This window comes from Lepisma saccharinum, chromosome 6 (genome assembly GCF_977018435.1).
Source record: "Lepisma saccharinum chromosome 6, izLepSacc3.1, whole genome shotgun sequence".
NCBI classification, from domain to species: Eukaryota; Metazoa; Arthropoda; class Insecta; order Zygentoma; family Lepismatidae; genus Lepisma; species Lepisma saccharinum.
The window spans coordinates 60,336,770-60,351,930 of NC_139234.1; the positions used below are offsets into that span (position 1 = coordinate 60,336,770).

General features: G+C 36.6%; 1 protein-coding gene across 3 annotated transcripts in view; it reads right to left on the reverse strand.

Moving 5' to 3' along the window:
• nompB (intraflagellar transport protein 88-like protein nompB) overlaps positions 1–15,161 on the reverse strand; it is a 44,990-nt gene that overhangs the window by 4,816 nt on the left and 25,013 nt on the right. For all 3 annotated transcript variants that reach the window (XM_083124005.1, XM_083124007.1, XM_083124006.1), the window contains exons 10-14: positions 12,334–12,520; positions 10,005–10,152; positions 8,331–8,442; positions 2,237–2,471; positions 588–713 (exon numbers count right to left, since the gene is read on the reverse strand). In XM_083124005.1, the coding sequence (XP_082980131.1) occupies positions 588–713; positions 2,237–2,471; positions 8,331–8,442; positions 10,005–10,152; positions 12,334–12,520 (808 nt within the window). The remainder of the gene's footprint in view (positions 1–587; positions 714–2,236; positions 2,472–8,330; positions 8,443–10,004; positions 10,153–12,333; positions 12,521–15,161) is intronic.

Below are 15,161 nucleotides of genomic sequence, written 5' to 3' on the forward strand. Positions count from 1 at the left end.
GTTTGTTAATGTCCTGCTTTAAACATCTATCCATGTCAATTACATCAACAATAATAAAAATAGTGGGAGTGTAAATGAAAGGAGGGAAAGTATCACACTTTGTTGTAGCCAAAAAATATTACATTCAAATGTGAACTGTTTACATGGGAGTCAAGTTTGTCGAGTCACAAAGTTTTTCTAGTGTGTTTGGGACAGGTGGAAGTAATTTACAGCAATTTCTTATAAACTTTTCTTGTTCTTTATTTTATCAAATTTTAATAAAGAATACCGTTTAGTGTGTTGCCAAACCTAGAATCAGTAGCGTGTGCAGAAGGACCACTGTAGTTGGGGGACATGTGTCCTGGGTGCTGGTGGGAGATGAGGATTCCGTAAAGGCATCTTACCCCTCTGAGAGAAATGTCATTAATCCGTCAATGATGAAAAATTGTTACTCACAAAGAGGAATTGAACCTGACATTCCCACAATATTCAGTTTCAATCTTATGTTTTACATGGTAATTTTTCTTCCTATTTCACAGTGTGGGAAATAAATCACGACATAATACTGAATGAGCATATTTATAAAAAATACTGGAAAGTAGGCCTACCTGGTCTACTGCTTCCTATTCTCTCCCTCAATTCTTTCGCCTTCTCAGCTTTCTTCAGCTCCAGAGCATAATCCGTTGCTTCCTTCAAACCCAAATCATTGCACAACCGAACAAGGAACTTCAGGCCTGTAAAAGAAAAAGTAAATGTTCAAGTTTTGCAAGACATGTAATGGAAACTTCACATACTTTTCAAGTGACAAAATTAAACTGATTTCAATAATAAATTACAAAGAACCAAAAGAAAGCATTAGAATTATTTTTTAAAAAAATGGTTTAAATGACAATGAATTTGGTTTTGGTTTGAGTTGCTGTTTTAAGTCCACTTTATGCACAGTAAGGCTAATCGGGACTGGACCTACAGTTTAAAGTGGGATCCGAACCACTTGTGCCTCCACCGGGTATCGAACCCGGGACCCCTTGATTACAAGGCAATGACGCTACCACTGCGCCATGGGGGAGGCCAACAATGAATTTGAAAACCTTTATACCAGAGTAACACCTAGTTACAAATCATGAAATATTGACTTCAAAAGATGAGACTTGTGTGCTTTGTCAACAACAACCATCCTCAATAAATACACAGAAGCAAATTATTAACTTTTAATTTCAGTGTCTCCTACTACCATTCACACAGGACTTGTCGTTACGATGTTGTTAAAACCGTGTATTTAGGGGATCACCAAAATGAATAGAACCTTTACAGTGGAACCTCAATTTTACGTTTTTCTGGGGACCAATATGAAAAAAACTTTAAAAGTGAGAAAATGTAAAATTGAGGAAACTTTTATAACATTTATTATGATGGAACCATCAAGATTGAATGGATAATGAAGGAGAATGTAAAATCCACTGTACAAGTAAGTTGTGCAAAAAAAGTTTGTAATTTGCCTCCGTATATTTATTATGCTACCACATCATTCATTCCCGACAACTTGAACCATCTATAAATTGATTCAATAGTACAAATATCTTTCTTCCAACTCCGTTGGATCTAATGATGTGAATAATAATAATAAACAAAAGTAAGTGAAATAGGAGACAATAAACATTTACCTAACACAAAAAGGCGACATTAATATTGTGCAGCCTGGCCACATGTTCACAAAAGAAGTAAAGATATGGCACAGTATTGTAGCATAAAAAAAATGATAAGATGACAAGCATTGGCAAAAAAAAGTGCTACAGCGAGTGTTTACTGCATGGTTGGTGCTAGGTGAAGTTCGGGAGGGAAGAGAAGGGGGAAAGAGGTGGAGGCAGCAAAATATTATCTCCTATTTGTGTTTGGTAAGTGTTTACTGTCTTCTGCTTCACCTATTTTTGTTTATCCATCCATCCTGCTCTTTTTCTCATTCTATTCCTGTGAATAATAATAATGTATTCTTTTAGCAAGAGGAATAAGATAGTTTCTTATGCCAAATTCAACTCTTTTTAAGACTTATCCAGGGGGAAGGAGAATGAGTAGTGACATTCAAGTTTGCAAAACAATTCTGATGCAGAACTAATGGAAAGAACCGATTTCACAGCTCATCTTCTTCCATGAAAGTGGATGCCTTACATGACAGCTGGAATCTGGTGAAATGTTGACTAACATTTCAGCATCGGCTCACTTCCAGTTCCAGACCTACAATGTTAAATCTGTGACTACTTACACTCAATATTTTCTGGAAATTTCCTGTGAACGTGCTTGTACATCTGAAGGGCCTGGTGATAATTTCCACTTCTTCTGTGGCATGATGCAATCATTAGCTGCCATTTCACCTCATCTGGCTGCATCAATGCAGCCTTCTCAAAGTACTTGATGGCTTTTTCAGACACCTGCATCTCGATGAAATACGATCCCAGCCAGTCTATTACCTCGAAGTTGGATGGGTGGTACCTGTAAGACTGAAATAAAAATTACAGAGGTCTCTTTCCAACAAAAATCTTTTCTTGATTAAAACTTGGGTAATATGATTGATTTGATTTGGTTTATTTTACTTTGCTTTTCTGCCATTTTTGGCTAATTGCGAAGATGAGGGCAAGTGATGATATGATGGAATTGATGAAGCAGCACTCACAAAGATCACCCATGCCCAGACCAGGATTTGAATCTGGGATCCCTAGTGTCGCAGAAGGCTGTATTAAGTACTCTGTCAGAGGCGTTGGCTAAAACTTGGCTATTAATTTAAACAAAGGTATTCACTGTTGAATTTTAAATTCCAATATTTCATCGTCACTCGCCTTCTTCAGGGGAACTTAACCCCTTAACTGTGGAATTTTCTTATCAAGTTGTTACTGAAAAATGTAGGTTTTTAAACAAAATTCACTGAAATAAAACACCAGTATTTGCCTGCCTCTTCTATTATGCATTTTTCTTTCCTTTTTGAATAATTGCTTTCATATTCGACGTGAAATGTAAATAATACAATAATATGCAAATACAATTATACACTAATACATAGCATGTTGGCATGTATGTACTTCATGTAATGCGGAATAAATATTTCTGGTGTGGAAGGCATTAAAACAAGTGCAACTCATTGTCTGCATCACACAAACTGCATTTTTGAGCCATATTTCAGTTTTCTATTTGCACGAGTTACACCACACGAGAGCAGAAGACTTTTCTTACGTCTAACTTATATTTTCTTTCTTCTTTTTCTTCTTCCTCTTCTTTTTCATTTGCTCTTCTTCTTCTGCTACTGTTTTTGTTTTTACTACACCTAGCACTAGTAGCATACGCAGGATTTCATGGGGGGGAGGGAGTTATTTCTAAAACTTTCTCTAAATTCACATTGCCATTGTTTTATTATACTTCAATTGATTAATAATACTCATAATTAATTAATTAATAATATGCCTACTTATAATTAATTAATTTAATTACTACTAATACCACTACTACTATTAAGTAGTAGAGATCTACATTAATATATTTATGAAAGTAATAGAACAAAATTACTTTCTAGTTATTCGATTTTTAACAAATTCTAGGTGCATTTTTTTGTTTCTTTGTTACGAAATACTTGTCTAGTCAACGAGGTGAGACATTTTAAGTGTGAAGAAAATCCATAAAAACAAGAATATATGTTAAAATAAATTTAAATAATCAAAGTACGGAACTCATCCAAGGTGCCGAGATGGTCTAGTCGATAGGGCATCTGACAACCACATAGGAGATCTGGCTTCGATTCCCAGAATTGATTGAATTTTTTTCTGGGGGTTCCAGGGCTCACCCAGCTTCATATCAATGAGTACCTGTTAGCAACCCTGGGGGTTAAAGGCTGCCGGCTGATCATATTACCTCCAAAATGGCCGAGATCGAGAATGCATGGGGCCCCACCCCTATAAGGGCCTTCAAGGCATGGTGCTATATGCAAGAGGAAATTTACATTACCTTTACTTATGGAACTCACCCAGGATGATGATAAAGCGCGAGAATACATGTTGCTAAATTCCACCGAGTCTATTCTTGAGTACAAAAGTAAGTTAAAAGACATTCCAACACATTTATCACTTTTAGGTGATTCACAAAGCACTTCTTCAACATTATTTTGTGGTGTGGATGTAGATTCAGCATCACTTCTTGAGAGTTCACAAGGGGATGTGAAATCAGTATAATATCACAATAACGTTGACACACAGAGACGAAGCAAGGAATTTTCACAATTCTCGAGTGTGTCACAGCGGGAATTTTTGCAAAATCGAACTTTGCAGTTGCTTAGATTGTTTTGACATAACGATGGATCCCAAATGACCCTGTATAGATTTATGAGAAACACGCCAATACCGGCCTCAAAATCTACCATGCATATGCACGATAATTCACATCTGGATTTTCTTGCTGTTCTTACCAACAAAACATTTTACAATAGTTCAGCTTATTGTCGTTCGAATTCAGAAATTCAAATGTGCAACGGTAAAAAAATGGGAAGGGAGATGGACTGGTGACTGTGTATTCTTGTCGGTCTAGCCTTTGTCTGCATTAGCAGCTTACAATGGACCAAGAATTAAGATTGAATGTAAAATTGAGGTTTCACTTTATTACGTTCCCAACATCTGGCCAATGCAAATGGCATATATATACACCATCCACACTTAAGGGGTTAAAACAGGAGTACTTACATTTGTAGGTGGTGGAGTTAAACAGTAAGTTAAAAGGTTGTAGTACTACATGTAAAAAGTTGCAGGTTAAAACATGTTGGTTTCTATGGGAGTGAGGCTTGCACATATATTTTCAATTCAACTGCAAGGTTCCCTCAGAAAATAAGAACCAACTGCTTTGCAATGGATGTGAAAATTGGCAATCCTGATGTCTGTAAAAAAAATGATGTTGGTGATAAAATTTTTAAATGCAAAAACTGTGGAGAAATTTTTAGGCACATTGCAAATGTTTATTGTGAAAGAGTAATGAATGAATGAAGGAACTGTGACGAAATGGTGTCAGAATTTCAAGAGGAGGGGGAGGGGGGGCAATGTACTTAAGAAAGGAAGTACATCTATCTGGTGATAGATAATTTGAAGAGAAATGAGAGTGCAAAAAATTCATGAAATTAATCAATTCACAATTTCTGAATTCAATGACTACTTTCCTGCAGGGTCTTCACTAAAACAACGTACCAGTTAATTGCTTAGCAAATTGTTGTTGTTCTTATCTTTCAAGGTTTTTGGATTTACTTCAAAATTTCCTGACATTTTTCACCCATAGGTTTACTTCCCTGACTTTTCAAGGATTTCCAGGTCAGTGGGGAGCCTGATTTGAAGCCAGAACTTTCAAGGCTGCATCTTTGATTTTCCTTTCTTTCTTTCCAATTGGTATGTTGTGAAGCTTTTACATTGTTATACGACGCACGCTTCTAGAAGCGATATCGGGCGGGGCCACTCAGAGGGTGTGCGTGGAGACCAGCCAATTGCAGGAGTGCAACGTTGTACAGTTAGGAGACTGCGGCACGGAAGTTAAAAGCCGTGTTCTGTATTTTTCTTGCACGCAAGAAGTTTTCATAAAACTCGCCACTTTAAGGTTCATCAGAAAAAGGGGAAAGGCATTTTGAACCTCACTGTCCAAGTCCCATGAATTTCCGTCGCCTACAGCCAGAGTTATCGCTCCTTGAAGAAACAAGGGAAACGTCACCTTTCATTTCCTTCCGCCTGTCTTTTTCGTTGCCACCGTGTTGACGCAGCTGAGTTGTAGTGACTAGGGAAAAATGTGGGTGTTAAATTCGTCTCGATATAAACAATGATCCTTCATTGTCCTGGGCATCTCGAACATTGAAAGTCTGGGTCAGTTTGAGTTCAGCGTTTTCGTAGAAAGGCTGGTGTAAAATTATTCGCGTATCGTTCACTCGTGCGCCACAAAGAACAGTCGTGAGAAGATTAAATACAGCCCTTTTGTGCAATAGTGTGTGTTCCGTGTGTTCTTTTTATTTTAAATAATGTCACTCTCGAAACCTAGCACCAGTAGTACAGGCACAAGGGTAAAATAATACATTCACAAGGGAGATATATTATTTTTAAAGTGTATTCGTACTTCAAGGAATTGGCGTCGGAAGAAGTGCATGCTGGAACAGTGTTTTCACATAGTAGAGAACTTATGGCTAAAGCGTGTGGTGTAAGTGTTCATACTGTGTCGCATATTGTAAAATAGGGTAAAATATCTACCACAAGAAATCGGTGAACCCCTATTTAAATCTCTTTCTGGAAACATGCCAGAAAATAGAAAAGTATTACTAGCTTAGATGACTTCGAAAAAGATGTACTCCGTCGTACAATATTTGAAATGTATGACAACGGCGAATATCCTTCTATCAAGAAACTTAAACTTGAGCGTGTCATGATGGAAAGAAGTAATTACACTGGTTCCTTTACTTCTATAGGGTTAATACTAAAATGTTTGGGCCTCAAATAGAAAAGAAAAACAACGATGAGCATAAATTTGTTAGAAAGGGGTGATATAGTTGCCACGAGAATTAAATTTTTGAGATCTAACTTACGCTAGCAGTTAGTTTGGCAACAGCACAGTAGCACTGGCTGGGTATTGGTCGAACTCATGTTCCTTCTAAAAGCGTTCGCCGTATACACTGCCCATATGCATAGGATTCACTCCATGCCTGTTCAGCTACTTCTGGATTTTTCTGTTTCCGCTTTTGGAATGTGTTCCTTGTGTTCATCTATTGGCTTTTAAGGTTTTTGTCCACTTTACATACAGATAGCGTAATCAGGACAGGACCTATAGTTTAAAGTAGGGCTCCGGTACCCCTTTCTACACCCTCGATTTAAGGCACATTTCAAATATTTTCGTGAAAATATTTAGTTCCTCATAACAAACAGTGTTTGCAAATAGCGCATAAGTTAATATTTTAGATCTACGTGCTACGAAACTTACGTTTTTTATGAAATTAAAATTCCTTGCGTAACGTCAAAAAGGTTTTTCAGAACTTCTATGATGGCGGATGATGGATTCAGGTCACAGACACAGGTCTGAAGATTTCGGATCATGGATTCATGTCACAGGCGCACGTCTGATTTTTTTATTTTTCTTCTTATGATTGACTTGTGCAATGGGAACATTTGCGATTGCGATATGTTATTTGTGTGATATATTGGCGGATTGGACATTTCAGACATTGGATTTCATTTATGCGACTTCAGAAATTGGAATTAATTATTTCTTTTTGGCAACTGCAGGCCGTAAAGTGGAGGGTTGTTTTTTCTAAATGACTTGTGGGATGGGATAATTTGCGACTTCTTATTTTTATGATGGGAAGAGAGTGGAGGGTGGTATTCTGTGGAAAAGGACAACAAGGACTTTCAACATAGAAGTTACTTCATTTTTGGACTTACAAATTTAACTTCAACCCGCAATTCAGTGCCTGGCCTTGTTAAAAGAGGTAAGTTACCTTCTTAGGTTTAATTTTAGCCTTCATTTTTGGTATCTTCATGTGTCAATGCGGAAAACAGTGATAAATAGTGTTGGGTGCAGGTGACTCTGCCAATTCCTAACATGCCTTTAAAAGAGACTCTATAGATAAAGGCAGGGCTCCGGTAGCAGTAGGGGGCGGAGCCCAAAATCGGTGGGAAATTTGGACTCAACAATTTCAAATGACAAAATCTCAACTTTAAACGGTTGTACAGTCGTAAATACTTCTTTCCGCACTCCATTTTTTTATTATTCACAATTAAGATCACATAATCTTCCTAATGAAAAAAAAAATTTGAAAATTCGAGGGTGTAGATTTGATTTGATTTGATTTTAAAATTTTGGGTGCGTCAGCACTTAGGCTATTTTGCACCTGTTACATTATACGGGGTCCAGCCCCTTATCTTTACAAAGAACAACTCTAACATTGCATAAGTAAAATCTTAAAAACTTAAAATGTTCTGACTTTCGTTAAAAGCTGAGGCTGTAAAGGGGCACTCAGCACACACAAGGACAAAAAAGAGGACAACACACACAAAATTATACTGACCAGAGTGCCAGTCGCCAGAGCCTCGTTCGTCTGCAAAACGCAGTCCAGGGTGTACTAACGTGGAAGTGAGGTTGACAGTTGAGTGTACTACGTGGAAAATCACCCCTTACACCCCTCGAGGGTGTAGAATAGGGTACCCGACCCTAAGTAGGATGCGAACCACCATATGTCTCCACTGGGTATTAAATTCAGAACTTCTTGAGAGAGAGAGGAGGTGTAACTAAAGGTGAGAAACAGATGAAGACTACACGCTATTGATAGGAAATTTGGAAATAAATTAATTTCAATGTTTACTTACATCAAAGTGATACTGATATGCCTGTTGCTTGTCTCCCTCATTGTCGAACATTTCACCCATTTTCTGTAGAACACCTGGATCAGTTGGAACCATACCAAGCAACTGAAGGTACCTGCAATGGATGAAAGGCTTATTAGTGTTTCAACTTAGTTGCAATTGCATATCATTCTAGTGATAAAAAAACATTACATATGCAAGTGAAGAGCAGAGAGTATTACAATTATTACAAATATCAAAAATTACATAACAATAGATGATAGGAAAAAATAAATGTATCTAGGGAAACAAAAAACTTCGTATGATTCAAACCCTGAGTGGTACTTGTAAGGTACCAGTCTAAGAAAAGTAACAAATAAAAATTTAAAACCATCTGATACTTGATCAATTTTTTGAAATGCGTGGTAATTGTTGACAAAAGGCAGAATTGTTACTGTTAAGACTTTTCTCTATCATCACTCAGCCGTAAAACAATAATTTAACTCATTCCTTAATTATGCTGATATTTATATGACATTTCTATCTACAGTAGCTTCACAAAATTGAAACATGCCAATGCGCAAAACATGAGAAAATTCATATTCTGATGATTGATGATGTATAGAGGCATGCACGAAATGTGAAATAACACATTTTAATGTTAATTTTTCATGTTTCTGAAAGGTGTGAGGTGCATTTTCCCACCTTGTTTTGTCATGAAATAATGGGAAATGAACTGCAAAATCCGAAATAGACTCTTAAACACGAAATTTAGAGTTTATTTACCGATGTGACACTTTCTGAACTCAGCATTATCCTGAGTGTTATGCAATTCACAGAAAATTGATTAACTCTGCTGTAAACATTTGAGAAGCAAAGATGGACCCCTTTATACAGGAATAAACTTAATATTCTAGTAACAACTTAAATGAGCTATTAGAAGGGATATGTTTATTTTGTGTAGTAAGTGCAGTTTTTAAATCAAATTTGGGATTATATTCAAATTTTTAGAACCAAAATGTCATTTCACCGCTATAACAGTGAATTTTTTTTTTTTATTTACCACTTTTGAACCTGAAACTGACTTGATTTTAGTACCGAAATGTTCCTTTTTTATTTACTAAAAATGTGTGTCTCTAATGATGTATAATCTTGTGTTCATACCACTCTGCCAAAGAGGTCGGCACACTGAGTTTTGTTTTCATTAATTGATTAGATTTATTTTACTTCACATTTCTGCCACTTTCGGAAAATTGCAAAGATGATGATGAATTGGTGATAAGATGAAATGCATGAAGGGACCATCACAAACATATAGGGAGATAAAAGACAAGCCCAACAGAGAATTATACTGACTGCGAGTTCAGACGCCAGAGCCTCGCTAGTCTGCAAAAATGCAGTCCACGGTGTACTTCATGGAAGAGAGGTTGACATTTGGGTGTGTTCAGAAAGGTCACCCCTTACACACACCCTGAGTTTTGTATTTACACACACTCTTCTACCATTTCCTAGTCCCACTACAGCAGCATGTAAAATTTTTAATAGTTTCAGCCAAATACCCCGAAACATACATTTGATTATATTTCAACATCACGACAATATGAATGCTTTCAATTGAAGTAGGATCAATCAAACCTGTAATAACTATATGTGATAATTTTCTTTACCCAGCACTGAAAATAAAGGGGGAAAACTAACCACTCGGTTGCTTGATCAACATCACCAAGCACCTCGTAAAGATGGGCAACTTGAAAAAGAACCTGTGGATGGTGACGGACAATTGTTTGCAGCTTGAGGAAGCAATCCAACGATTCATCGTAGAGACCAAGATGTTTGTTCACGAGACCTGGAACAGAAAGAAGTTAGAATAAGTTTTGGCCAATATTGAAATACCATTTTCTTCTATACTTTAGGACATAATAAATAACTTATACCCAATGTGACATTTAGAAACTTATGGGGGGGGGAAACAAATCAAGGTTACTACAGAACCAACTGGATTTACCCTTAAAGGACGGGCCGTGACACAGGTGTCACAGCAGGTATTTCCCTTTATGACGGCTTGTGATACCGGTGTCACAAGCAGCTTTTTCTTGTAGTTACTTTTTTGACATACTGTAACTTGGATAATGATCGGAGATACATATTTTGAGTTCTGCACGAGTCTAGAGGCATGTAATTCACAATTAGTAAAGTTTAATTTCATTGTTACTATTTGGTTGATTGATTGATTTGTGGTTTTAAGTCCACTTTACGCACAGAAAGGCTAATCGGGACTGGACCGAACCACTGTGCCATGTGCCTCCACTGGATATTGAACCCAGGACCCTTTGATCACAAGGCGACGATGTTACCACTACACCATCGGGGAGGCACTGTTACTATATGGTCACGCTATTTTTAGCCCCTTGCGCCATGTGTTTACTTAGGTAAGTTGCTGTGGAGGGTACAACAGACTAACAAAGCAAGTTGGACAAATTTAAATTATTCGAGTTTGAATTCTTGTTCAGTGTGTGTGTTCCCCAGCTTGTGGCGTGTGACCAATGGCGAGCTGTGACATTCAGGCTTTTTTCTCCTCCAACAAGAGTAAAGGGTGTATAAAATGGCAGGTATCTCTTGGAGATTCACGTCCTGACGTAGCATGCGTGGGGGTCCGATGAATTTCAAATCTCGTGTAAAAAATGGTTTTTGTACTTTCCTTTTCTTTCTTCTTCTTCTGATTATGGATTTTTTTCCCATCAGGATTAAAGCCTAAAGTATACTGAACAAAACGAGGTATTGTTTGTACCTCTAACGTTCTTAGTTCCGGAAATATACAATTTCATTTAGAAGCATGCAGAATTTCAAATTTCCTGCTGAAAACATGCTCAGCGTTAGTGCATTGAATTTTTTTTTCTCCAAAAGTATGAGCAATAAGTGCGTACATTTTCCCACATCAATGGCAAACATACCAGGAATTATGCAGGTACCTATTGGAGATTCATGTCCTGGCGTAGCCTGCATGGGGGTCCGATGAATTTCAAATTTTGTGTAAAAAAATAGTTACTTTCCCTTTTCTTTTCTTCTTGTAACTGATTATGGAAAATGTATGTTTTTCCATCAGGATTATAGCCCAAAGTATACTGAAGAAAACAAGGTATCTCTAACGTTCTTATTTCCGGAAATATAAAATTTAATTTAGAAGTATGCAGAATTTCAAATGTTCCGCTGAAAACATGCTCGGCGTTAGTGCAAGTACCTGGAAAATCAGCCTCGGTGTCTAAGGGTTAAGTCATCTTCCAAAATTTGTAGACTTTAGGGATGGGCTGATACAGATAAAGTGCAGACATAAAATTTACCGATAACTGATATTCTACCAAGTTGATATGAAATTGCAAATGTTTCTTGAAGGCACAAGGATTGACCTTCTTCTTAATAAATGTTGGTTACAAGATGATTGCAATGCAAAAGAGGCTGCATATTTAGACATTTACTTTTTTAAGGAAGTAGGACATGTAGATTATATGTTTATATCGATAAAAATTATAACAAAATGGCAGAATATTGCACTAAACTGTAAGATATGTATGGATATATCAGATAGGTAAAATTATCAACAATTTTACCCATAAACTTATACAATATCGGGCGATACAAGTAGAGTACCAATTAATCTGTCACGTTTCTAATAGACTTATACAAATCCAAGCACAAATTGATCACATTTGTTAATTTACATCTTTCAAAAATATATATTTGATCCTCTACTTAATAATGAAGGGATGGATTAACTGGTACTCAATGTACAGGCTCGCGTAGTTATTATCAGTGTATTTGTAAATTTCTTATTCATCTTACTGATATGATACTTCTATAAGTAGCTTCTAACTTTGTTCATAATTCTTCCTTGACATATGCTCTTAGGGAGCTTTCAGAGCACTCTGCCATAAGGGAGGCCAGAATTACAAACTTTTATGACAATAAATGTATAGAATTGTCAATGCTATTTTAAATAATCCCATTTTACCGAAATATATACCCTACATACCTAAATTATATAATGCCTCAACACAGGATGCATCGCTCTCTAAGGCACAAATGTACAGTTCCTTTGCCTTCTCAATGTCCCCTTTGGCGAAGCAACAGTTGCCAAGGTTGACAAAACCAGCTGCATTGTAGCTGTCTGCCACTCTTGCCAGCTCTCCATACTTCTCTGCTTCCTCTATTTCACCTTGCTTGGGAAGAAAATACAGGAACAGTTTTCACTTCATTTATTAAAATAGAAGAATGAACGTACGAGGTGTGGCTAGAAAAAAACCGGATTGATATTGCTGTCGACAAACGGCAAGCACGTCAAGCTCAAGCGGTGCATGAGTGTATAACATGAAATCCTGCCTATCGACTGTGTGATGACAGGGTGCGCGGCAGTCAGTTCCGCTGTAGCTTGTGGACGAAGCGAACCATATGTCTGTGCTCCGTCGGAAAAATGTTAAGTGTGAAAGTGGAACAGTGTATCAATGTGAAGTTTCTTATGAAACTCGGAAAATCAATCACAGAAACTTATGGTTTGTTGAAGGAAGTGTACGGAGAAGAGTGTTATCATGCACGCAAGTGTTTGAGGGGTTTCAAAGGTTTAAAGAGGGACGAGAAGTGACTGTGGATGACTTGCATCCTGGACGGCCTTGCACGTCAAAACTGAATCAAACATGCAAATGTCGGTGAATTGATTCAAATTGGGTACCCGACCGAAAGTCAAACTGTCAACCAACATTATTTCATTATGGTGCTGACGACCCTTTGTGAGCGAGTAATATGATGACGACCTGATTTTTGAATAAGCAAGTAATGGATTCTTCATCAGGAAAATGCCCCTGTCCACACGGCATTGTCAGTCAAGGCTTTTTTGCCAATCATGGGATCCCAGTGTTAGAACATCCACCCTATTCACCGGATCTCACTCTGTGCAACTTTTTTTTATTCCCAAAGGTCAAATTAGCACTGAAAGGAACCAGATTTACGACCGTAGGATCTGTGAAAGTGATGGAGGTCATAAACATGATTTCAGAAAATGATTTCCAGCACTGCTTCCAGTAATTGAGGATTCGTATGGAGCAGTGTATCGATAGTACAGGGCAGTACTTTGAAGGGGATAATGTTCATATTGTACAAAATAACCAATAAAAGATTTTGTGGCAACAGTCCGGTTTCTTTCTAGCCACACCTCATATATGCAAAATCAAGCACAAACATTTTAATTACTGCAATAAAAAAACAGGGGATAAACAGAGTCAAGGATGTAATAAAGTATAATTTTGTCAGATTAAATAAACCCAAATTGACTACAAATACAATTCATTTCAATATTCATTGGAGTTAATTTAATCGTTGATAATTTGATACAAGATGTTTGCTTAAATTATAAATAAAAAGAGAGGTACAATTTATTATCTTAAACGTATTACACTAAACTATAATTAGAAATAGTCTCACAAAAATTTCCCCCAGATGTCAATACTCTGAGTGATGATATGATGAAATTGATAAAAGAACACTCATGAAAAACACCCATGCCAAAGCTGGAAGCACTCCAACCACTCCACCACGGAGGTTGGTATTGGAAATTTTAACACTTAAAAGTAGTTCAATATTAATGATTAATATTACTGAGTGAGCATTCCACTCCAATTATAAGCATGAGTTTACCAGAGTTTTACTTCAAAATATTCAAGAATTACATCAGAATATTAACATTAAAATCCATGTTATGTAACAACCACAGTTTCTCACACAATATTGGTGCAAAATAAATGGAAATCTTAAATTTTACGTAATTTCCTGGACAATTAGACTCCACGAAAATGTAGTGCAGAATCTTTGTGGACCCTCCGAAAGTCTAAGATGCCAGAAAGAAAAGTTTCAGCTGGTATCAGTAAAATATTGTATCATGTAATTATTATTAATTTTTGGTGTGTGTGCGTGTGTGTGGCACACAGTCAATATTATATTAATTCTTTGGAAAAGTTATCTGGAATATTTTGTATAATTCTCCCAAGGGAAACAGAGAGAATCAAAATATATTTAATGAAAAGAAGGCAAATAAAATACTGTAACATTAACATAGACAGTAGTCACAATAACCTTTTAGTTGTCCATATTTCTGTCAACCCTGATCTTTCTTCATGGCTGGAAAGCGTTGTTAGTAAGGCATCGGTTGAATGGTTAGCCATTTTCTACTCTTCCATGAAGAGTAGTAACTTTATTATGAAAAAGGACACAGATTGATTAAGAAATTTGGACAACAAAAAAGGTGTATTGCATGACTCCATACCAAACCAAATAGTCCATGATCTGGTTTATTTACAGCATAAAGAGTATTCTATGAGAGGTCAAATAATTTCAAGGTTCATATTCCATGGATAACACGGAGCATTTAGTCAAAAACAGGCAAATTTACGTTATGTTACAAATAAATATTTACTTCTTAAAATAAACTATCATGCAATGAGATGTTTTTTATTGATTGATTACATCATGTTAATCATATGGTAAACCCATTAGCAGCTATTATGAATGAAAAGGTGTGTAAGGATCAAATTTTTATTAGGTCCCCCAAGAGAGATATTGCAGCTCAAATATTGAAAAAAATAACAAGCATTTTCAAAGATCTATAACTAAAAGAGGCAACCAGTGACAAGAGCTCAAATAATTTCTGCTGCTCAATTTTTTTCTGCTAAGACCTAGAAGATGTATATTTTCCTCTAAAATAATTATAGCTCTGATAACAGTGTTTTTTACCTCTGCTTTCTATCATTTGTCTTAGCTGATTTATCATAATTATTGCAACCATCCGCAAAGGTCAAAAATGCTGGACGGTAA